A 23,788-nucleotide genomic window follows, 5' to 3' on the forward strand; every position below is an offset into this window, starting at 1 on the left:
TTTCCCAACCAGGCTCCGTGAAACAGCCACCTCGTGACCAGCCCGTGCAGCCACTGGCCAAAACCTGTGTCTCCTGGGCTACCAACCTGCTCATTTCGAAGAGGAACCGGTCAGCCTTGGCCATGCGGTCCAGCTCGTGCTTATGCTCTTCCAGCAGGTCAATGTCACCCTTTTCAGGAACAAACTTCAGGAGCTAAACAAGGGAAAGCACACCGGTGGACATGAGGTCCATGCAGTTTTTCAGGAGCAAAATGGTGATTTATTTACTTGAATCTACTACCTGTTCAGCATGTACAGACAGCGACCCCAAGGCACCTGTGAAATAAGTGTTATCGCTGTCCCTGTGACCTTCCTCCCATTACTCCATCAAATTACTGCCTCTTGCTTCTGCCCTGCCATCACTCTGGTTTTACAACAGATGTACTACGTCTGCTTCAAGGAGGTTTCGACATCAGCTCTGCCAGAGATGTCAGGGACTCTCATTTGCTGCAATCTACCTATTTGCAGATGGAAATTTTGTGCAATGAATCCTCCCATGTCTCTGCTGAAAGCGCAATTACCAGCTCAGCTTTAAGGACAGGTGAATAATATGCTTCCAAAGGGATTCAGAGGCTGTCAAGAAATGGGATTCCCTTTTTGAGGACTGTACAAACGCTGAACAAGCTTTCAAAAATAAATGTCCACCAAGCACGAACTTCAAGCCACAACCACAAAATGGGCAACTGGCCCAGCCTCGGGGTCCCAGGGCAGACCCAGGTACAGGCACGGCTTGTGGAGGCCATGCTGCTCCCAGCGCCAATGCTATGACGGAGCTGCTTTCCTGCTGCTCCAGCCCACTTGGGTGGTTTTTCAACATGCAGTTGGTAAATAATTTGGGGCCCTGACACACTTCTTGAAGCTGCAGTTTGGTCCCAAGCGCCTTGCACAGCATGGTCTCAGCATGAGGCAACCATGGAGGAGCATGAGACAAGTTGCCCACCTGCTCCAGCATGTCTTTTGGGAGGTCCTCCTGCTCGTCCATCGTCAAAATCGCTCGTTTGATCTCCTCGTTCGAGAGTTTCAGCCTGGAAGGTGGAGGGGAGGAAGAGTTATTCCCAGCCCAGAGAACAGGCAAGGTTTCATGAGCATTTCCATACACACCCGTACAGCATGAACAGCTTAAGTCCCGGCCAGCAGCAGTATCACAAATAACACTATACAGCGTGTTATGAAGAAGGATGCGTGAGAAACGTGGTAGGACCGTGCTCTGCCAAGGCACAGCACAAAGCAGCCCTGGCCCCGCTGCCAATGGGGGGTCAAACCCCACCGGCAAATTCCCTTTCCCTGCACCGCAGCTGACATCCCCTATTTTATAGAATTTTATATAAGTATTCTATGTAGTATATTATACATGTATTCAAAATAGATAACTTTTCTGTGTAACTCTGGCCCGTAGCAATGCTGCTCCTGCAGTGCCAGCATCCCTGAGGGCCATGGGGTCAGTGGTGGTCATGCTCCCCGTCAGCAGCACAGCCCAGCTCAGCACTGCTCCTTGAACCCATTGCCACAACCCCTAAGGAAAATTTGGCCAATTTCTGCTGCTTTCCTTGGATTTGAACATTGCCTCCCCCGCCTGCTTTTGGTTGGAGTCTCCCTCTAGGAAGAAAGAGGAAGAAACCCAAAATTTGGGGAAATGGCTGCTCAGCATCGCAGGAAAGCCATCAGGGTTTTTTTTGGAGGGGTGGGGATTCAATGTCCTTCAAAGTGTAACAGGTTGGAAACCAGCCCCCACCTCCACCTTTTTCTTCCTTCACTTCACGTAACAGGAATTGGAGATGTAGCCTCAAATTGGAGATTTCTAAAAACACAGACCATTGTATCACAACAAGCAACAACAGGCTGGTCTGCCCCCAGCACCTTGCCCTGATCTGAGGCAATAGATAGATAGAAAGATGCCCTCAGCTCTTCCTGGGCTAAAGCAGCTATTAATTACAGTTTAATACATGTGCAGCACTCCCTGTGACCACTCCCTGCAATTACTTTGATTGCAAAACCACACATATTTTTCTTCATGTTTTTGCATTGTGGTTGATAAAATAATCTAAATGCAAAAGAGGGAAAGCCCGGAAAATCCTGCAACTCTGTCTGCCAATGCCCTATCCATTGCCCAGCTTGCAGCGATGATTAAAGCCGTTGCAATAGATAGTTTAAAAAAAAATAATAATCCCCTGTTCTTGCATGCAGGGAAAAGTTGCGTAGTTGAAAAGACCCATTGGTGGGCTTTAAAGAAACTGATCGCCTCGGTCTCGGTGATCAGAGCTGCCAAGGGATGCTGAAATGCTGGATGTGGCTCAAAGGAACAAGCTGAAACAGAAACACATCCTATGGCGCGATGTGAGAGCTTGTGTCAACCTGATCAGCAGATCAAAAAGAAGATCGGGAGCTGACTTGATCACTGCAAGTAATTAAACGAGGAGGGTATTTTTCACCCTGGCATCTCTTCAGGGAGCAGATTGAGACTGTAGAGCTGGCTTTTAGAAGATGAAGCTGAAGCAGGAAGGGTGCTGGTCTCTAAGACCAGGGTAGCAAGAACTTGGTTTAGCCTGAAATCTTTTGCTCAAGACCTGAAGTGAAGGATTAGCTTTATCGAGGCTGGTGGATCTTACAGACCCGGCAAGTAAATATTTGTTCCTTATGAGCTGATGTTTCTCATCCCCTACCCAGTCCTCTCTCAGCTCCTGGGAGGGAGCCTCCCAAGAGAGGGTTTGTTAAACGAGGAGTGAGTTAAAATCTCACTTCAGCCAGGGGAGGAAGCACACAGGTTGCGCTGAGCAGCGGCCAGGACAATTGCTAGGGTGGCCTCACAAGGAGCAAACCCGGTCCATGAAAAATGTCCTCTCTGATGCTCGCAGTGATGAGCAGACACGTCCTGGAGACACCCGACCTGTCCCGCAGAAGGGCAGTGGTCGGATGGACACGACTTGAGGTGGGATATGAAGCTGCAGGAGGGCTTCTTTTACACCCAAGCAGCGTTACCAGAGCTCGGACCGCCAACAAATGTCACATCGGTCCCCACCCCGGTGAAAAGCAGACACTGGCTGGGTTTGGACATTTGGGGGATCCCTGGGAGGGAAAAATACTCCTGAGAGAAGGGGGCAGGTAGGCAGCTACCCCTCATCCACAGCCAAAGTGAACACCTAAATGATTGTCTCCAGGAGGGTGGTGAAAGATGAGGGTGACTTTTGTAAGCCCTGCTCATTAAAAGCAAAGTCAATAATAGAATATCTTTTTTTAAAAAAAAAAGCTGAAAAAACTTTTCTCAGGAATCATCAAAACCCAGTGCCAAGAACAAGAGCCTGCCCCGGCACCGGCAGAGAGCAAGCGCAGGGCGCCAGAAGAAAACAGCTTCTCAGACAATTTGATGGGAAAGGGGCCAGTGAAAGCTAGAAGCTTATCTATAACTACAATAATTATCATTGTTGGCAGCAGCTGTCGAACGCGAGCCGTCTGAGAGGAACGGGGTCACAGGACTTGCTGTCACAGGGATTTAAAGCCAGCAGCCCGCCGATGGAAAGTGACAGCTCGCCAGCCTGACAAGCGCGGAGCTATTTTGCGTGGCTTTTGTAGAGTCCTGCGAAGGACGTAATAAGTGTGAAGGGGAAAAATGAATTCTGCCGGGAAAGGGACGCGCCCTCTTGAAAAGCCACATTCATTTGAGAAAAAATGCTCCACGCCGCCTTGCTGGAGAGAGGACTCAAACGAGCCATTCACTGCCAGCATAGGCAGAAGGCAATAGAGCAAGGGTTTGATTTGCATCTTGCAGAACGCAGTGCTAAATATACCCATGTACACAGGGAGCAAAAGCAAGGACACGGTGGGTTCAGAGGGAGACCTGATAATGCACTGACATTGGCAAAGCATTCTCCAAAAAAAAAAAAGAAGAAAAAAGCAAGTGTTAAAAATATTCTTGTGCTGCACTACAAGCCAGAGGAAAATCCAGTGATCTCACTGCACAGTAATTTCTCCCAAAGCAAGGGAAACAGGCAAAAAAATAAATCTACAGAGAGAGATAAAGTATCTCGCTGGCCGTAATCTTTCCACGCTGCAAGCCAGACAATGCCTGGTGAGCTTACAAACGTCTGGGCTAAATCAGGGGCCAAGCTCGCAGGTCCTTTCACATGTGAAAGTCTGCTCGTCCCCGTGGTGGCCGCATGAGCGAGGCAGGAGAGCAGCAGCCTGGCTGCAGCGAGCCACCCTGCGAGACCAGTCCCTTTGCAACGCTGGGACCAGGCACCCGCTGCTCTGCCCAGCTTAGGGATGGGCAGCCGGGGTGGGCAGAGACGGAAGGGTTTGCCCAAGGTCACACGGAGTCTGCTAGAGATGCAGGGGCTGGACCTGAGCCCACCAGCAGGATGCTTGGGCTTCGTCCTGACACTGCCCTTCCTTTCAGCCACTTGGCATCAAGAGTAAATCGCCCAAAGGGATTTTGGGGAAACTTGATTGCGGTCCCTTGCAGAAATGGGGGAAGGGGCAGCTTTGATTGCTGCTGCTGCACTGCTACAGAAATGTCTTGTCCGCCTGGCCCTTCTGTCATAGAATCATAGAATCATTTAGGTTGGAAAAGACCTTCAAGATCATCGAGTCCAACCATCAACCATGCCCACTAAACCATGTCCTGAAGTACCCCGTCTACTCCCTTTTTGAATACCTCCAGGGATGGTGACTCAACCACTTCCCTGGGCAGCCTGGGAACATCACTGGACAAACCCCAAAGCACCTCCAAAGCAGCGGCCGGCACAAGCCACTGCTCCCCCAGAGCCACTCGCCCCCATACGGCCCCGATGCTGTGGGATGTGCACGGGAAAAGCTGTATGAGAGGCCTGGGGACCACCCTGCCGGGCAGGTCTGATCCTTCTTCTCCCCTAGGAAATGACCCAAAGGGGAGGGCAGACAAGGCAGCGGCCTCTGTGTTGCCCTTTTTGTGGGATTTATTACTGGCGACTTGTTTCCAGCCATTGCCTTCTTGGAAGAGAAAGGTTTGCTGGTGAGATGAAATTTGAAATTAGGACCTTTACTCAGTAAGACATGCAAGATGTCTTTGAAGTTAAGCACTTGGGTAGCTCCCCTTCCCACCAAAGGGGCTATTTGTGTGCTTAACTTTCAATTATACACTTAAACCTCTGGCTGAATTACACCTAACCCCACTCTGACTACGCTCAGCCTACATACTCCGGGGAGCAGCCAAGCCAGTGCCCCAAATCCCATCGCTTTACTTGCTAATAGCTGGCTGCCATAGACGTACTCATTTGCCTGCTGCTTTAAACTCTGCTTTCATCGTCATCCTTTTTATTTGGACAGCTAGGAAATACGAAAAATCCCCAGAAGCAACCCAGAGCAGAAACGGCCGTAAACAGCAATTTTACCACTGAATGCTGCAGCTCATGGCTCGCTGCACTCATCGCTCCCGCTGCCTGCGGGGTGGCAGACCACCTCTGGGGGAGCTTGAAGAAGCACCAGGGACCACGAGTTATCTACCCAGAGGGGTTTTTTTGCAGGCATCAGCCTCTGTATGCTTTCCAGGGAAGGAAACCAGCTGGGCTGCCCAGGCAAGGCACCGGCTCCGCTGACCCACGGTCCAGGAAAACACAGAATTTGGGCACCACGGCTGCAAGCCCAACCTGCCAGCGATGCTGCTCCATCCCAGCTGGTCCTGGGTGGCATAAAAGCTTCTGTCCTTCCAGGCAGCAGAGCGAATATTTCTGAATGGAGCTATATTTGACTGCTGTTGGGATTTTTTTTTTTTTTTTTTCTGGGTGAGTCAGAAAAAAGTGGCATTTTCTGCTGCTGTTTGGGTTTTTTTCTTCTTTTTTTTTCAAGTAGCTACGCTGATAGTTGATCCTTTCAGACCACCACAGCCTGGCTTCTCCTTTCTCAGGAGTCAGTCTTATTGGTGTAGTTTATCTTGCCAAAAAAGGCCCTTTTTATCCTCTTGGCAGCAAGCCGGGTATGGGATTAAATTGCTGGTAGCAGTGCTAAGCCTGCCTGATGAGGGGTGTGCAGGAGGCTGTCATCCCAGCAGGGCTGGGCAGCTGGAAGAGGGGGACATCTCCTTCCCAAAATCCAGATGTGGCACAGGACAGGACAGCCGCGCAGGCAGCCAGGCCCTGGCTGAATTACGGTGCCGCTCCCCGCACCCTGCCGATACCCAGCCTAACAGAGACCCTCTTCAGCTGCCATCAAAAAGCAAACAAAACCCAGGCTGAGGAAGATAAGAAGTGACATCACCCCCCCTCCTACCCCCCATACAGGCTCACCGGGTACCCCAGCCCCTCTGGAGCTTTCCAGGGACACCGAATTACCACGTACCCGGTTAATCGCATCTCCTCCCCATGCCACCCCGCTACAAACGGTGTAAGGCTATAGCTGGGTTCAGGTGTCGCTGGCTCTCCTCCCGCACTGGTTCCTGTCATTAAAGCCCCCTCCCAGGGATGAGGAACACCCCCCCCCCCCCAGCCCAGGGCAGGGTATCAAGCATCCCCCCCATTCCCCAGAGGACAAGAAGGCATTAACCATACCTGGAGAGAAGGATATTGCAATTCTGAGCTCTCCGGCCATCTATGACCGAAAGTTCCTTGACTTTATGCCGGGAACTCAAAGTGTCATCGATAGCATCTTCCTTCTACAAAAAAACATGGGGGAAAAAAAAAAGAGAAAAGCCTGGAGAAAAGCCATGGAGAAGCAAAGACATTTAGTACTCTCTGCACATAGCAGCGTGATACACAGTGGGCCCCCATTAATCAGGAGTGTCACCATGGGTTACGGGTAAAACCCATCGCCTGTAACTGAAACACAGTAAGTCATTTCATAAACCAGAGCTGGCTTTGAAGCCACTGGTTAGAAATGTAAATATTTTCTCAGACAGGGAAGATTTAAAAATCTGCAAACACATAGGAGCTGCTGAATAAATAAAGCCGGGCTTTCTTAGCATACATATTTGTGATACTTCATTAAATCCTCACATGAAATATTTCATTACGGGCTGCTGCACACACTCAGCATCACTCTTGTTCTTCACCCCTGCTCCAAACATCTGCATCAGTCCTCCTTCACGCATCAGTCCTCCCGAGCAAGCTAACCAATACAAGGTACCAGACTTGCAAACGCAACCTGCAGCATTTGCTGCTCTTTTGGTGAAATTCTCCCAAAATAAGGGATTTGAAAGCAGGAATCAGTGTGGCATAAGCACCTACATCTCCTAAGCAGCTGAAATACATTACCTTCAAATGACCAACAATATATCAAATTGCGGTTGTGGGCAAATGGGCAGATGTACATAACAGCAATTTTGCAGGGTTGCCCAAGGGGTTCATGTTGCCCCCGGTTTTAAGTTACCATATCACATGTTTTAGTAAGGTTAATCAATTAAAAGCCAGCTATTCAATCCTTCTGCAAGGAACACAACCTGGAGCTGCAAGGTGCCACGCACTACGGATCCGCACTAAACGTCCATGAGCCTAAGAGACCTGGCACACAGCCACCGCACGGGTTGAGAGTGAGCACAAAAGTTCCCATTTTTTACTCTTTTTCTTGTTTGAATGAAAAAAAAAAAAAAAAAAGCTATAAGAAGCGGGAAGCTGCTGGGCCGGGTGGTGCAGAGCGAAGGCAGCGGCAGGTGAAGGAAGGTGAGCCCCAAGTCACCTACACCTACCACCCGCTGCCCCTCTCGTGTGCCTTGCCTGCTCTGACCACACCGAAACAGAGAGCTTCAACCCACAGGTACAAATTTATCTATTTCCATGTTTTGACAAGCAAAAATGCTCAGGGGTAGGAGCTTCTCTGTGTTAAGCTGCATCTGAAAATTTAAACCCTGGACTCGGATGTTGGCTTCAATGTCCGACCAGACAGCAGAAAGGGCAGCTTCTTACTTACCAGCCTCCCCAGCATCAACTTTCAAGCTGCTCCTCCTGGTGATCTTTGTACCTCTCCGATTTAAAGCCCACTTTGCCGCGTGTTAACCCCCCCGTGAGCAGCACGGCGTGCGTCCCCCGTGTCCCCAGCCCCGCACTCGCTCTGCCCTCACCGCTCGCAGGCGCCGAGCTCCTGCGGATGCTCGCTTACCTGTCTGGAGTTACCGTTCACAAAGAAGTCCTACGGCCATAGCAGAAGCATGGAAAAAGGCAGTAAAAACACATGCAGTTCAGTGATCTCAGCGAAACCAAAAGGAATCGAAGCACAGTCAAGGGGAGGGTGCGATACAGGGTGGGGGCTTGGCAGCACGGGGAGGCACTCGGGGTCTGCCAGCGCCGAAATAGGGGGGATGGACGTGAAAATGCGGTGAGGATTGAAGGATGTGCAAGGATGGATCAGGCCAAGGTGCTGCTGCACGAGGCGGGGACGTGGGATGAGGTGGAAGGACGCTGGCCAAACCCTGCCACCGCTCTGCGCGAGAGTCGGCGAGTGCTGGCCCAAAGGCACAGCACCGCTCAGCCCGCCGTGCCGGGGAAGGAAATTGCTAGTTTTTACAAATCTGAGGGACTGAAATGCCAACGTGACTGCCAGGAAAAACAGGGCTTTCAAGTGGAAATAACGAGAGGCTCATCCCGGAGCAAATCTGGCCGCAGCAAAACTTTACCATTTGCCATGGCAACACGTTTCCCCTCGGCTTCTCCTCCGACAGGGACAACCTCCCTTCTCCAGGGCTCGGCAGCCTGGCTGAATGCCACCCTGATGCCCCACCAGTGCCGTGCTCCTCCAAAGACCTGGTTGTCCTGCTGGGCTCCCCCCACCAGACTGGAAGCATGTGCAGCAAAGCCAGCATCATACACGTGTGCACACATACACAGAAGTTTTCCCTCATTCCCTGGGCTGCATCTTATTTTTTATTTTTTTTTGTACTTGGCTCAAGAGACCTCCGTGCGTGGGAAGGGAGGTTTCAAAGGTGCATAAATGGTTGGTTGTTTTTTTTTAAAAAAAAGGGAAGGCAGGCAGTGAGCGGAGGGAGTGGATGGGTCCAAATGCTGTTGGTTTACAAAGGCATTTCCCTCCAGCTCCTCCGCGCAGTGGTGACTGATGACCCATCTGCCTGGTTTGAGTTGGTCATCCCCAAACATAGCCCCATCACTGCTGCCTTTTTAGAGGAAACCTTGTTTATGTGGGTTTTCCCCTGACCAGCTGTCGAGGCTAGATCAGCCCAGGACCCACACGCGGCTCTGGGCAGGAGGGTGGGAAAGGGCTCCGATAGATGCCACCGAAAACCTGGGCCTGGGGAACCAGCACCCGCCGGGGGCTGAGCTGCGCCAATCGCAAGGCCTCTGGCTAAAAATCAATGTGTCAGGCTTTCTCCGAGCCCCCAGAAACACTATGGCCAACTAGCAGAACAAGATGTGCCAGGAGGCAAAGAAATATCAGCCAAGAAAAGGAGCGACAGACCCTTTCTTCAGCGTGACGGATGGGTGCCCATGGCTGTGTTACGGGCACCCCGGCGTAGCGCTGAGCGGTTCCTTGAGGCAGCATTGCACCCGTCTGTGTAGACACACGTGTCGAAGAGCTGCCACGACCATCCCCAGGAGCAGACCTCTGACAATGCCACCACATCGGGGGCTTTGCAAGGAAATGGGGACCTGCAGACCCTGAGTAAGGACACCCAAGCTGCCACTGTTGTACTTCAGGGAGGTCAGATGAAAAAACGTACGATTTAGCTGTACGTGAGGCTGTTGCAAAGGCAGAATTTAACTCTGTGGATCATTTCAGGTTGAGGATCAGTGTTTCATAAAGCAAGCTCTTCCCAGCAGGCTCCTTTGGGGGACAGGTACAAACCATACCCACAAGCTGCAATGGGTATCTTCTTGTTCATTTAACTGGTCCTTAATTAGGAAGCCTTCCTTCCATCCCAACGCCCAGACCTGCCCCACGATGCTCAGACCAGCTCCAGACTGCTGGAGAGGAGAAGGACATGGTGGTCCTCCTGCAGTCTCCTGCTCTGGGAGAGGGATGGCTCCTCATGCATTAAGGTAGAGAAAAGGCTCGTTACAAAAACCCTCCCTCTCTGCCTCAAACCAGCCTCATCCCTGCCCCTTTCCCTTGCACGAACTGTGATCCAGCCTCTGCTGCGGGATGGCGGTGTAAGAAGGACTAGCTTTAAATCTGCTGTCACCATCCCCACAAACATTCTCCGCTCCTGTTGCCCCTGGCCCCTGCGCAGGTCACTCACTTGCACGGAGGAGCTGGAGGCTTTTCTTCTTTCATCCTTTTTTGGGAGATGAATTCTTTCCCGGCTCACTGCTAAGCCCCTGGTTCAACAACACCTATTTTTTCCACTTGGCCCTGGCTCTTTTACATCAGTCACCACTGCGGAACCTGCCAGGACTGCCCCGGCCGTGGCACTGCCACTTAATCAGCATCGCTCCCAGCCTCTTCCCCTTGCAGGCTCTCAAAACATCCCCGATGGAGGAGATGCAGAGCCCTCTGTAGCACATCTAAGCTCTGATGGCCCTAGACTTGTTTCTTTCCATCACCACATACACATCCTTAAGCAGCTACCCCCGGTTCTGCTGGGTCCTCACACCACAGCCTGAAACACAGAGCTCCTGTTGGTTTTTCTGGTATATCTAGCAAGATTGGTAAATACTGGTATTATGTATAGCTGCGGGGATGAGTCCTTCTCTGGGGACAGGGACATCTGCAGAGCATCGGCTGGGAGGATGGGGAGGATACGGGCTCTCCTGACAATCCTGGGCAAGCATCCGTGCTTCGCTCAGCACGGGGCAAGGATGGTCCCAGGCTGAGCCCCAGGAAGCCCAGAGGGCTCCTGTCCTCCCCACGTGGAAAGGGCCTTTCCCGAGAGCTGCAGAGCTCACTTTATAGCTTGTGTTTACGTTCCAGCTTGTGACGTGGGATAAGCATTTAAAGAGATGCTTAAAATTAAGTACATCATCAAGTCTCGGGTCTGTGCACTACTTAGGGATTCCCAGGCACTATGGTAATAAAAATAGGCAAGTCCCATCAACAGCAGCTCCGCAATAGCTACTCGTGGGGGGTCTGAGAGCTCTCTGCACCACGCACGCCTCTACACGCCGCTCCCAAACCCTGCTGGGGTGCTGGCCGCAGTGAGGTGCCACCCGGCCATGCGATTTTGGAGCCCCGGTGTGCTCAGGACACGGGCAGGCAGGCAGCCCCTGATGTCCCACGTTGTGTCTGAGGACAAGTGAGAGGTGCGATCACCAGGGAAGTGATTTTCAGCCAAGGGCTCAAGACAGGGAGCAGCAAGGAGAAATCCCTAGTCCTCCACTGCTTGCTCAGAACAGAAACCAACTTTTTCTAGAGCTCAAAACCGCTGCGAATTATTAAGGCATTAATTAGTTCATCATCCTTCCCTGCAGGGGACAGGCGATTCGCATGGAGGTCCCCCAGCCCCACACCATATGCGAAGTGCCCCGTGGTGTGTGTGTTATCTCAAGGAGTGTCACTAACCCCACGTGCTGGTGCGTGTGTGGCAGCTGTCTGCAGAGCCGTGCTGCCAGCAACACCGGGACACACAGCCAGGCACCCCCTCCCCACGCTGGAACTGCATGTGGGGGCACCCTGGGGACCTGCAGGTCAGCAATCATGTGCCTTCAGGTCCAGGGGGGATGTATCCCATCACTTAACTCACACAAACCGGTGCTACCATGAAGGCTGGATGAGCCACAAGTAACTCGTGCGTCATGCTCCCATGGGTGGCTCCAGCCCCAGCAGCATCTCAACAGGTAAGCTTTCACCTCCTCTTTCCCAATCTCCCTTCCAGATGCTCTCGCAGCATCTTCTGCCAGTCCCACCCCAGTCTCTGGCTCCCAGATTCAGCTCTGTCTTGGTCCTCCTCCCATCTGGGGTGAAAGCCCGTGTCACAGAGCTCCTTGCACCATCTCCCCCTTCTTGCTGGCCCTGAACCTAAGCAGCTGCTTCACCCAGCAGGATCTCGGCCAAGCCAAATTATATTTAAATTCCTGCCTGGCAATAATCCGCAGCACACCAGGTGATTCACGGACTCAGGCAGGCAAGCCAGAGGGCGAACTGTCCCGCTGACACACCAGGTTTCTATTCTTGCTTCTCTTCCATTTTCACCTTGTCTGCAGACATGCCCTTCAGTAGGCATGAGTCAAGCTCCAAAAATGCCGGGGGAAAGAGCCAGCGCTGTGGTCACCTATTCCCGAAACACACCGGGGCAGCACATACTTCTGATGGGTTACTGTTGATATTTGCCCTGCTCTAATCCACCCTGATCTTTCCCTCAATTAGCCTCTGGAAGAGATTAAACTCTCACGTTGTCTAAGGAGCTTATGTGTCGGGTCCACTCCTTCCTGGTACCGTCCCTCTGCCCGAGCCTGGCAAGAGCAGGACAACCTGTCCTCTCCTCCCAGCAACGCAGCCAGACGCTCAGCAGGTAAACGTGACTTTTTCAGCCTCTCTCCTTGCTTTTTCTCCTGCCTTCTCAAAAAAAATTGCTTTTGCCCATTGTGGTCCTGCCTGGGGTAAAACAAGTGTCTAATTCTCTTCGTGGGCTTTGATGCCTTCCAAAGTGGGGCCATATTGCTTGAGCAGGAGATTAAAAAGCAGAGACTTTTGCCTGCAGTGTCATTATTTTGGTTTGGGATTTGCTTTTTTGTTCAAAGCTCACATTTTGCTCTGGGCTCACTACAAAAATAAAAGAAGAGATCCACCCATGGTAGATGTGGGCAAAACTTAGTCCTTCTTGGCCAGAGAGGGATAGAAATTTTCCACCCAATACGGAGACACGAAGCAGTTGCTGTTAAGAGCGATCCAAAAATATTACCCAACCGTGGTCACATCTGGGGGCTATTTTCATACATTCCCTGTCTCTTTTTTTTTGTTTGTTTTCTTCTGTAATCCATCTTCATGACACACGTGGTCAGGTGTGTGGGCAGGGGCGAACTCAGGCACTCTGAGCTGTGAACGGCCACTTCAATGCAAAAGGCACTGGCATACGGATGAGAGGATAAAGCAGATCAAGTCAATCTGCCAGACACGGTGTTGGTATGAAATAATGATGGGAGATGTGTTTTGAGACCACAAGTGGGACCGCGCAACCTCGTAACAGCGGCACCTTGCCCAGATCCCCGCGTGCGCCCCGGTCCAGCCGTTACCTGCTGTCTTTGGTAGGCGGAGAATGTCCTTTCCAGGTCTTCGAGATCCAGGATTTTGAACACTTTTGCGTCATCTATGTCGGTCCACACGGTGCCTGCCAGCTTGTTCTGCAAGACAGCAGGAGCATTGCAGGTTGGGGGTCCCCTGCCCACCTGCCCTTACATCACCGGGTGGCCGTCCAGCACACTCCGGGGTTTCCCTGCCCAAATTATTTCCAGGCTTACCTCTGGCAGCTTGGACCAGTTGAAGGACTTGAGGGCGTTTGTCGGCTGTGGGATGCTCTTCTTCTTGAGGGCCAAGCCCAGAGGTGCTCCGGGGGGAGGCATCACCCCATCCAGGGGTGGGGGGCCGGGGGGGGGGTGGGGGACCACCTGGAGGTGGGGGTGGTGGGGGAGGTGGTGGGGGACATCCCCCTGGGGGCGGCGGTGGTGGTGGAGGGGGAAGAAGGGATCCGGGAGCTGGAGAAGGTAAAGGGCCACCAGGAGCTCCTGGTGGCAAGGGAGGTCCTCCGGGGCCGGCAGCACAGATCGCCCTCTGGGAGAGAAAGAGGAAGGGGGACTGGTCATAGGGAGCTGGGGGACACAACCCAAGAAACACCCCCATGCCCATTTTTAATTTTTTTGGCCAAAATTTAACCAGCATAGGAAGCACTCAAAGGCTTTAGCACTCCTGACTGAGGTCTGATGCAGCTGGAGAGGCAAACTCACCCCATCACCAGGGACGGACATCTTGGTGGCCCTCCCAACAAGTACCTTTCTCAGCCCCCTGTACAGCTCAGCCTCCAGAAATCACCCCATGGTTTTTGCAGGGGGTTTGGGACTGGGCCACAGTATAGAGGAGGTTTGGGGCCTCACCCTGCTCATCTCGTGGAGCTGCGCCGTGAGATCTGCCACCTGCTGCTTGACCTGCTTGTGCTCGCTGGACTCCTTTTCCAGCTTCTCCTTCATCTTGTTCAGCGTCTGCATCATTTCTTCCTTCTCCTGGGCTTTGGCATCGCACTCCCGCTCCTTCTTCTCCAGCTTCTGCTGAAGCTCGCTGTGCTCTGAAACAGCCCCATGAGAGCACTTTTGGGTTACAAACACTCCCTTCTGGTAAATGGCAGCTCGTGGGGGACTAACCCCCGCGCTGCCCTGCAGAGAACCTGTGCAGTTAAGACAAGGGAGCATGTGCTGGGCCTTAATACCCTAGCCAGGGCCTCCCCATGAAAAAATGAATATCTCTTTTGCCCATTTCCCTTGTAAGCCCCATAGCGTGACATTATCTCGGCCACTCAATAAGGCCCGCAGAATCCATCCAGCTAAATACATGTATATGTTATCTGTTTAGCTTACCGTGTGCGCTAAGGTTAAAGTTAACGCCATATATCTCTCCGTCACTCACCTTTTCGCATTTTTTCTGCTTGCTCTTTCCACTGCTTCACTTCATTTTCATTGACTAACCTAAAAGGAAAAGACATGTAGCATGTGAGATAACCCTACCACAGTAAACAAGCGACCATCACCAGCAAGAAACACAACTGAGCAAGCCTGGGCAGTGGGATTTAAGGCTCCCAAACTGGTATTTCTAACACCTCTGCTCTGCCTCCCCCCAGCAGGGTTTTGCAGTCTGGGATACAGTGCTGTCTCAACACCTCCAGGGGTGCTGGCTTGTCCGACCGAGGAGCAGAAACATCAGCGGGTGACAGTAAGTGATGAGTAAGGAACAGCGACAGCAGCGGTTGGGGGAAACAGCTCACTGAAGACACAGAGGCTGAGCTTAATTCACCTGTACATTGTGCTTAAGAGGTCAAAGTGATGCCAACCCGGCAGGGATAACCCCCATCCCTGGCTCTCTCGCCTCCCAGAGCAGGAGGCAGCAAAGCCACGGCGGCCCGTGTTGGTGCTGCTCAGCAGCCAGCCCCGGGAAAGGCGGGCGAGCACTTACATTCGGACAACATTTTTGATATTGAAGTTTTCCAGGGGAGTGGCGTCGGGGTCCTGCCCTTTGTCACTCTGGATGACGATCTGCTGCACGATCCTGTCAAGCAGCAGCCAGTACTGGACAGTGTTGCCGCTTCTTTTATCTGTCGGGGAAGGAGGGGAGGGAGTAAGGGGAGCAGCAGGGACGTCGCTGGTGCCCCTGGGGAGGAGACGTGGGCTGCCAAGCCCCCGGCAGCTGTGGGTTTCCTCGCTTCCCCCAGGACTCACAAGGCATTTGGAGACAGTGGTGGAGAATAGACATAAAGTGCGGGTATGCCTCGGTGTGTGTCAGCCTCTTCCTCGTCAGCTCAAACATCTGAGTCGCGCTTTTGGTGTCGATGTGGACCTGTGGATAGCAGCGAAGCGGGGTCAGGCCATCGGACCAGTGACGGCACCTCCTGTTTCCCGAGTGTGAGCTCCAAACCCCACGAGCCATCCCCACCCCACACCTGATGGACACATAAGCCCCGCTGTCCTGACGGGGGCAAACAGCGCTGGTCGGCAGCCAGAGGAGAAAAGGGATGAAGCAGGCTGTAGGATGGAGGCTGCAACAGAGCAGGGCAACAGGAGACAGATTTCCCAAGCTCCAAATTTTATCCAAAAGACCGTGCTTTGTCCCAGGCCACATAGGTGGTTTTAAAAGGAACCGTGACATTGAGTGCCGGTGTTTGCATCAGCAACATTTGTACTCACCAGCTCAAATCTTTTGGCAAATTCCAGTTCGTCTTCATTTCTAAGCATTTCAAAAAAATCTAAGTGCCTGAGGAAAGAAAGGGGAAAAAAAAGAGACTGTTAAAAGCAGATACGGATGTGAGAATTAGTAAATTGCAGGCAGCCAGTCTGGCAGCAGCCCAGAGACAAGCAAGGCTTGAAACATCAACCGGATCTTCAGTCTTGAGCTCCCAAGTCACTACAGCCTGTCCGAGGAGCCTTTTGGGACAAGAAGAGGAGGAGGACGGCTGGCAGCATCCCCCAGGTCCCCGACGGCACATCCTTCCCAGCTCAACCCTAAGTTAGAGCGCAGCAAAACCATGCTGGGGCTTTCCCCTCCCTCTCTGGTGACAACAAAGAATTTCCTCAAGAGGGGTAAATCTAGACCCACATGTTTTCCCCAAAGGCCAAGTCCAGAAACCAGAAAGGGAGGGTGCAAGGCAAGGGCAAAAAACCCCAGTGGGCTGGGGGTCACTACTCACCGGTCGAGGGTTGAATTTTCATGCTCTCTTAGTTTATCAATGACTGGCTGGATCCCAAGCATAAGAAATTCATATCTCAGATGGAGTCTGAAATCCAGGCTTTCCTGCAAGTGACAGTTGTGGGGTCAACACAACAAGATGCACAACCTCAGCAAGCTTATTAAAATAAAACCACCCCAAACCCACCAAAACACCTCCCTCTCCAAGAGCCCCAGCGCTCACCACGCCTGCCCCTTGGCTCAGGACTGCGTTGATGAAGGACATGATGGCTGTCTTGAGGCTCACTTCATCCCGATACCGCCCCGTGCTCTTGTCCAAGTCATTGATCAGCGTCTGCCAAACACGCAATGTCAGTTAAACACCCAGTGACAGCCCCAATGCTGCAGAAACAGTCAGGGGACGCGTGCAGGACCAACTCCTCGTGATGCTCCTACAGCCCCTGCAGCAACCTGCTGGCGATGGATCATCAGCTGCTGCCTGCTGTAATGCAGCTCACCCCAGCACCCGTTTCGGCTAACATCAGCCCATCCAGATGTGCTGCAGCCTTGCAGAGCCGTGATCCCAGCGACCCTGCACAAGCAAGAATTTTTTTTGGGGGGGTGTGTTGCCTTAAATAACTGGTTCCTCACTCTTTGCTCAGCTGCAGATCTCATCAGACATGGTTCTGGGGGAATTCCCAGAGTATCTAAGTTGCAAACGGCCATAATAAATCATTTGCAAGCAGCATTTAGGTATCAAGGAGGAAGAAGGGGCAAGAATGCCGAATTTCAGGAGCCGAGGGGCAAGTTGAGACCCACCTACCTGAAAACGAGTCCGTTCGCTGGCGTATTTCTGGTAGTGCAGCATTGCCTCCAGTACCTTTTTGTGGCCCCCGGGAACCAGGCACACAGCGCCCATGATTTCCAGCACTGCCACCTTCGTCTTAATATTCTCTGTGCTCAGACTCTGAGCGATTACGTTAATACTCTCCGAATGGGCCAGGACGTGAGCCCGGCCCAGGGAGTTGTTCATTAGTGCTTTTATACATCCAATGAGCGAGGTATGTATTCGAGACTCTGCCGTCTCATAGTCCATGCTTTTGAGAAAGTTCAGAATACACGACAAGCCATCCAGGTCGATGAACCGGGTTACAAACCTGTTAGAAAGAGGGTTTTTAGCTTTAACACCAAATGCTAAAGGACCCTTTTACCCTCAAACAGGGCTAACTTGTCTGTTGTGGTAAACCCAGGACCTTCTTATATATTTTTTCCTGGACTTTGGATAGCAAAAAGCCTGCAGGACTCCTACAGCCCAGAGACAGGGATGGGATTGCAAAAATCGATTTAATCAGTGCCCGGTAGCACAGGCAACCAGCCATCATCTGCACAAGGTTGTGCAGAGGTAGGATATTTGGAAGAGGACCAGCTAACCCAGCCATCAGCACAAGCCCCAAGGTGGAGGTTAGGAGTTTGCAGCCACGCTGCTGCAAAACCTTCCCAGTCCCCAACCTGAGTCTTAAATCTCACTCGCTTGGGACCACTTTTGCACAGGACTGGAAGAAACTCCCAAGTGCTGGAGACACCTCCTTGTCACCCACAGACACCCCAATGTCAGCCGAGCCCATGACCATGACGCCTGTCAGCCTTTCTGCTGCCTCTCCTGCCTCACCACCCACACCCTTCTCCTCCCTTAGGTACATCTCACCAATTTTAAGGGATTTCTGATTTTTATGATGACTTGTAACACCGCTAAATAGAAAGCAGGCAGCAAATGCATGGCAGTGCCCCAGGCAGATTCGCTAGAGCAGGCAGACATAACACTGCACGCTGCTCAGGCATTTTAGGACCTCCCTGCCCGATGCCATCCAGGCATGGGTGTATTCTGGTTTGGCAAAAGGCACGGGCTCGGAAAGCAAATGAGCCAAGAACATCCCAGCACTGGGATGATTTTAATTCGAAACAAGCCATGCTGATGCGCAGCAACAAAAGGGGTAATTGCAGGCTCGGGGAAAACTGATTTCTCTGCTTCAAAGCCTGCTCTTCTTCCAGCCAAAGTCAATAGGAAATTTGATGTTCACTTCCCTGGGAGCAAAAGCAGGTCCAACAGGTAAAATTGTCTATAAAGCCTGCTGGATCCTTCTGACTTCCAGTGAGACAGACTCACAAACTACTTTTAAGGACTTTGCAAAGTTTCATGGCTGGGTAACAGCCCTGCTCCCAGGGGACTGTGGGGAGCCAGCACCCAACATGCCCAGGTTCCATGGAAATTGGGTGCTCGCCCTCGACCCTGGGAATTTCTTACCAAGTACCATCACCAGAACCATTGCAAAAGAGAAACCGAAGAGGGGAATGCAATTACAAGCAATAGCTGTTTCTTCCATAACCAGACCGGGTCAAGAAACATTTTCCCATCAGAAAATGTTGACCTGAGGCATCTTAAAGGTTTTGCAGATGTGTGCATGCAGACTCCAGAGAAACTGAATTTAGGAAAAACTACAGACATTCAGAAAGAGTCCCACCCTTTCTTTATCCTCCCCATCAAAACCTCCTAGCAACACTTTTTTTTCTCTTCATAAAAGCCTGAAGACTCATGTGATTTTATTCCTTTAAAAAGTGCAAGAGAAGTTGAAGTTGAAACAAAGGGCCTGGTTGACCAACAAAAATTGGATATTTTTGTTTTTTAAATTCAATCTAGAAGGAATTTTTACATTCTGTTCCAATGAGAACAAAAGCAAATTTGAAAAATAAAAAGAAGTCACCTGATTCCCCTGAACAGATGTGAAGGTCCTGGTGGCTCTCAGCCACTAAAAGGACCGAGGAAAAGGAACAAAATGACAAGAAGTGAATGGAAAAAAGCAATTGGCGTTTCAGGGTCCTTGCCTCCCTCATCCTGAGCAGGACCCATTTATATTTCTATTTAACCCCCCCTCCACCAAGGGTCAGGAATCAAGACCCATGTCCGCGGCGACAAAGCTAGGAATGGAAGGGAATTGCCTCATTGGTTTCGTCCGCAGTGCAGTCTTCAAACTTTCAATTGTTTTATTTCTCTCCTCCTCATCTTCTTTTTCCAAAGCGATCAGCGATTTCCTCTGTGAAAAGAGAAAGGCAGATTTAAGAGGGGAGGTTTCCCTGGGAAGCTTGTGCCCGAGGAGTGGGAGCACCCGCCACCTTGCCATGCCGTGCCAAGCCGTGGGGACGGAGCTGGGACCCTAAACCAACTCTGGAAGTCTAAAAGTCTAGATCCTTATGGCAATCGCAGACTTGGGAAAAGGGGCAGTTTGGAAAAACTCCCGTGGCCTGCAAGGAGATGGCCTGGACTGGGGACAGCAGGGTGAACGCGTCGCTTTAGGCTGAAGACGCTGCCTGCCAGCACCCAGACAACTCACTAGCACATGGTAAAATTAAGCTGCGAGTGTTTGGGGCATCACAAGGCAGCTACACCTCAACCCACAGTGGCTTTGGAGCAGCGTTGCTGATGGCCTTGCATCTCCCCAGCCACTTGGGTTTTGTTTCAAAGCAGCAGGAAACAAACATCGGCCGGTGCTGAGTGAGGCCGCAGCAACCCAAACCAGTGCCCTCTTCCTCAAACCAGTCCTCGCCCCCCAGCAAGCCCTGGCAAGATGCTGGGCTTCACTGCCCTGAGACAACCGGGACAGCTGGATCACCACCTCAAAAGGACACACTTAGCATTGTCCTGCGTGATCATTAAGTTCCAGAGTTAATGCCCTGGAGGCAGGAGTGGTGTCACCCCAAATTCCTGACCTGCAACTCATCCAGACAAGCCCACGTTGGGAGGATGCTCATGACTGTCCCCCTGCATCCCTCAGACTCAGAGAAGAGAGAGGGAAAGGCTGCAATTCAGGCAAGGAGCTTCCCAGCTCATGGGCTCTGGATGTAAATCCTGGCATGTCCCCTCCAGCCCCTGACCCTCCAGGAAACACACTTTGTAAAAGAAAGAGGTAAATTAGCGCATCACAGTATCCCATAAGAAAGTGTCTGGCTGAACCCTGCTCAGAGACGCCGCAGGTGACAGCGGGGTGACGTGAATCTCGATGCATTTCCAGGGCTGGGATGCGGGGGGCTAAGCCAATACTAATTGGGGGTCCACAGAGGGAAGGTGCTAAATTGGCGTAGGGGAGAAAGAAGGGTTCTTTAGCCTGCCCTGGCACCCATGCATCCCAACAGGTACCCATGTGCCCCCGCAGAGGAGGTGGGGGGCTCAGGGGACGCCCTGCAGCCTGGAGGGGATGCGATGCTGCAGCCACCCTCGGGGTCAGCAGGTGGGTCCTGCCCACCCTGTCGCTCCCAGGTCTCCCAGTGCAACCCCCTAACATACATCCCCACTGTTGGGGACAGTGGCTGTGTGCACGGGATGCCCTTGGCATCTCCCACACTGGATTTTGCTATCAAGCTGGCACTGGCGGTCGGGACCTTGGCTCCTGCGGCTTTACCCGAGTAGCCCCTGCAGCCCCAGGCGTGCACGGGGTATGGCTTGCTCACCCCAACTCATGCAACCAAGGCCAGAGCTAAAGCAACACCCTGGGTACGTCCTGCACCATCCGACGGTGCTGGGCCCTCCGAGGTGTCAGGGTGAGCCCTGCCAGCGCCAGCCGAGGCTTAAGCAAAGGAGGGAGAAAGGGTCCCAGCAGATGTAAAGAGCTGCGCTGACACCCGCATTTAACCCAGCTCCTCTTCGGCAGCGTGTCAGGGAGATCAAAGCCACCCTCCAGGCATCTGGCAGGCTTTGATCACAAGCTCTGCTCGGGCTCAGGGCTTCGACCAGCCGGCAGCACACGGCCAGCCCTGGGCATCCCTGCCTTCCCGGAGGGGAGCAGAACGCTCCCTCCTGGCTCGCAGCCCTCTGCTTCACCCCTCTGTCCCCACTCCCCCACCCAGCCCTACCTTCCCCGTCACCCTGGCCCCATGACAGCAGGGCAAACACAGGGGGGAAAAAAAGAAAAATTATGCTTTTCTTTTTCGTTTTCCATGCTGCTCCCATCTCTAGTGCAGTGGCCACAAACCTCGGCACCTTCTCATTCTGAAAGCAGGAGTGAGGATGGAGGAGCTCTGAACTGTGCAGCCTTGCAGGAAATAAACTGTATTTCCTACAGAAAAGAGTGCTTAGGAAAAGAGTGCTATTTCTGTCCCACCTGGCAAGAAAGCATTTCATAAAATTACATCTAAACACGTCCCTCGGGGGACGGACAACCAGCAGCGTCGTGTTTCACTGTGGCCGCCCAGCACAGAAGGCTGTCTCAGGTGCAAGGTGGTAGCAGGCATCCACGAAAAAGCACAGGAGCTATCAGCTTCAAAGCAACCACAGCAGCTTGGTGCCCCAGCAGCATTGCACAATCAAACGGGGTCTTTAAAAACCAGCCTGGTGGTTTTATACAGAGAGCTGCTGTTTGCCATCCGTCTTGCAGCCTCCCAGCCTGGGACAAGATGAAATGTCCTTCCTGCCATAGAAAATGCCTCTGTTTTCCAGCTGTATCTGTTGGTCTAAGTGCAGATATCCTTAAATCCTTACATCAGAGGTTTCTGAACTGCTAGGACAGATTGCAAGCTACTGCCAACTCCAAATTATTGAGAGACCTGCAGACCCGAAAGGCTGAAAACAGCCAGGTCACAACTTTGTCACCCTCTCGGGCACAACGCTGGCTGTGCTGCCGACTGCCACCACTGCGCTGCTGCCCCAGACGGGGTTCGCAAGCACCACAGCATTGGGGAAATACTTACAGCAGCCATTGAATTCAGCTGATCAATATAAAACTCTGGCCAGCTGGTGGCTCCTTTATTTTCTTCCTGGTCCTGGGGAGGGGAAAAAAGTGAAACAAAGGCAGCAGATTAGTAGAAATAGTGTTAACATCCCCTGCCCTTCATGACCAACCACCTCTGAAGCGCCCGTGAGCTCTTGCATTACTTTACATCAATATAAGCGTGACTTTCTACATTCTGGGCTCACCACTGACAGCTCCAGCCATGGGAACGTTACCTGATTTACTGAACTAGCATATTTTATATACGATCTATGTTACACCATCTGCCTGTGACCAAACTCTGCCCCAATGATAACGCATCAGTCTTGTGATTATCAGCTTCGGAGAAACCACAGTGAAATTTTACATTCAGATTTCTCTTATACCGACTCTACAGTGCCCTTGAAGTTTTGGCTGCACAGCCTTGATGAATGTGCTTTGGGGAAAAACCCAAGAGTCTTTTACAAGTAATGAAGAGTGAATAAATGTGACATGAACTAGGCTCCACTCTTGGAGCAGGACCATGATTTACCAACATCCTGAGAGAGACTCCAGGCATAACAGACAACTCCTCCGGGAGCTTCATCAGTTGTTAGGAGGGAACATGCACTTGGCAACATCCCCCGTTAAAGGATGTCACCCCTGGGCCCATGATCTATGACACTGAATGATGCACAGCCTCATTTCATCATCCCCGTCTATGATGCCCTGCATCTGGTGGGACTCACAAGGAGTTTTCAGGTTCTACCATGTTCTTGTAGGACATGACTGAAGGACCTCTGACCCCAGCTCGGATAAATTATGCTGCATGTCCCCAGGGACTGCTTGGAGCAAGTATGCAGATTTTGAGGGAATACTTCAAAATCAACCCTTCCCCCCCCCCCCCCCCGAATTTTCCTCTAAAAACTTATACCAAAAGAAGAAAAAGGATTCACAGCAGAAATGCCACACATATCTAGGCTGTAGAGTCAACTGATGCTACACAAATCCCAGGCACCTTCCCTCACTAACCATCTTCAGTTCACAGCCCAACTTGCTGCATAGCTTTTCCCCACTCCCTCACTTTAAGAGATGTTTGCAAAGGTCATCCTACACTGCAATCGCCTGCGACGGTGGGAGCTGGACAACCTACTCCTCTGCTCCCACGTCCGTGCATGGAGACAATTACCGATCCTCCAGCTGATTTCAGCAAGCCCAAGGAGCACAGTCCCAAATATTTACTCCAGTTCAAGAGGCATACGCGGGAAATGTTCGTGCATCCAAACTTTCCAAGCCACAGCTTGCCAAGATGAGAAAACACGGAGTCAGCGATAGGTAATTTAGACGGGACCCAGTTCCCCCCCAGGGAGTGCAGCCCATCCCGCAGACCTGACCCTTCGCTGTGCCTGGCTCTGGGATGGGGACGAAAGAAGTTTGGGAGCAACAAGGGACCTGGCAAACCATCTGGAATCTTCTGTGACATGCTGAGGGCCAAGAGAAGCTGCTCGTCCACCCTTGTGGCCACCTCCAGTCCTTTCCAGGCGGCTGTGATCCAGTCTGGCAGTAACCAGATCATCCCGAGCAGCTCTCCCTGCTGGCTGCCCATGCCCTTGGGCAGGCTGCCCGCTGACAGATGCACATCCGCAAGCCTCAGGTTTTTTTAATCTTCTATAGATCTGGTCAAGTTTAAAGCAAATAAAATAACTTTCCTGAGCAAGAAGACTGCATTCAGCCCTCCCTGCCCTCTGTGTTAATACTTTGGGTTGTTCTCCCCTTCTTCTCCTGCCAAGAACCGAGGTTTTGAA

General features: G+C 51.9%; 1 protein-coding gene across 1 annotated transcript in view; it reads right to left on the reverse strand.

Moving 5' to 3' along the window:
• The window catches only part of DAAM1 (dishevelled associated activator of morphogenesis 1), a 98,292-nt gene that overhangs the window by 12,048 nt on the left and 62,456 nt on the right, over nucleotides 1-23,788 (reverse strand). Inside the window, 17 exon segments of the mRNA XM_049828646.1 lie at nucleotides 87-193; nucleotides 980-1,064; nucleotides 6,555-6,658; nucleotides 8,098-8,127; nucleotides 13,119-13,226; nucleotides 13,344-13,478; nucleotides 13,480-13,653; nucleotides 13,974-14,161; nucleotides 14,500-14,558; nucleotides 15,043-15,181; nucleotides 15,306-15,423; nucleotides 15,771-15,837; nucleotides 16,271-16,374; nucleotides 16,493-16,603; nucleotides 17,072-17,405; nucleotides 19,243-19,337; nucleotides 21,985-22,056. Coding sequence (XP_049684603.1) covers nucleotides 87-193; nucleotides 980-1,064; nucleotides 6,555-6,658; nucleotides 8,098-8,127; nucleotides 13,119-13,226; nucleotides 13,344-13,478; nucleotides 13,480-13,653; nucleotides 13,974-14,161; nucleotides 14,500-14,558; nucleotides 15,043-15,181; nucleotides 15,306-15,423; nucleotides 15,771-15,837; nucleotides 16,271-16,374; nucleotides 16,493-16,603; nucleotides 17,072-17,405; nucleotides 19,243-19,337; nucleotides 21,985-22,056 — 2,030 coding nt within the window.

Source organism: Accipiter gentilis, chromosome 25 (genome assembly GCF_929443795.1).
Source record: "Accipiter gentilis chromosome 25, bAccGen1.1, whole genome shotgun sequence".
Taxonomy (NCBI): Eukaryota; Metazoa; Chordata; class Aves; order Accipitriformes; family Accipitridae; genus Astur; species Astur gentilis.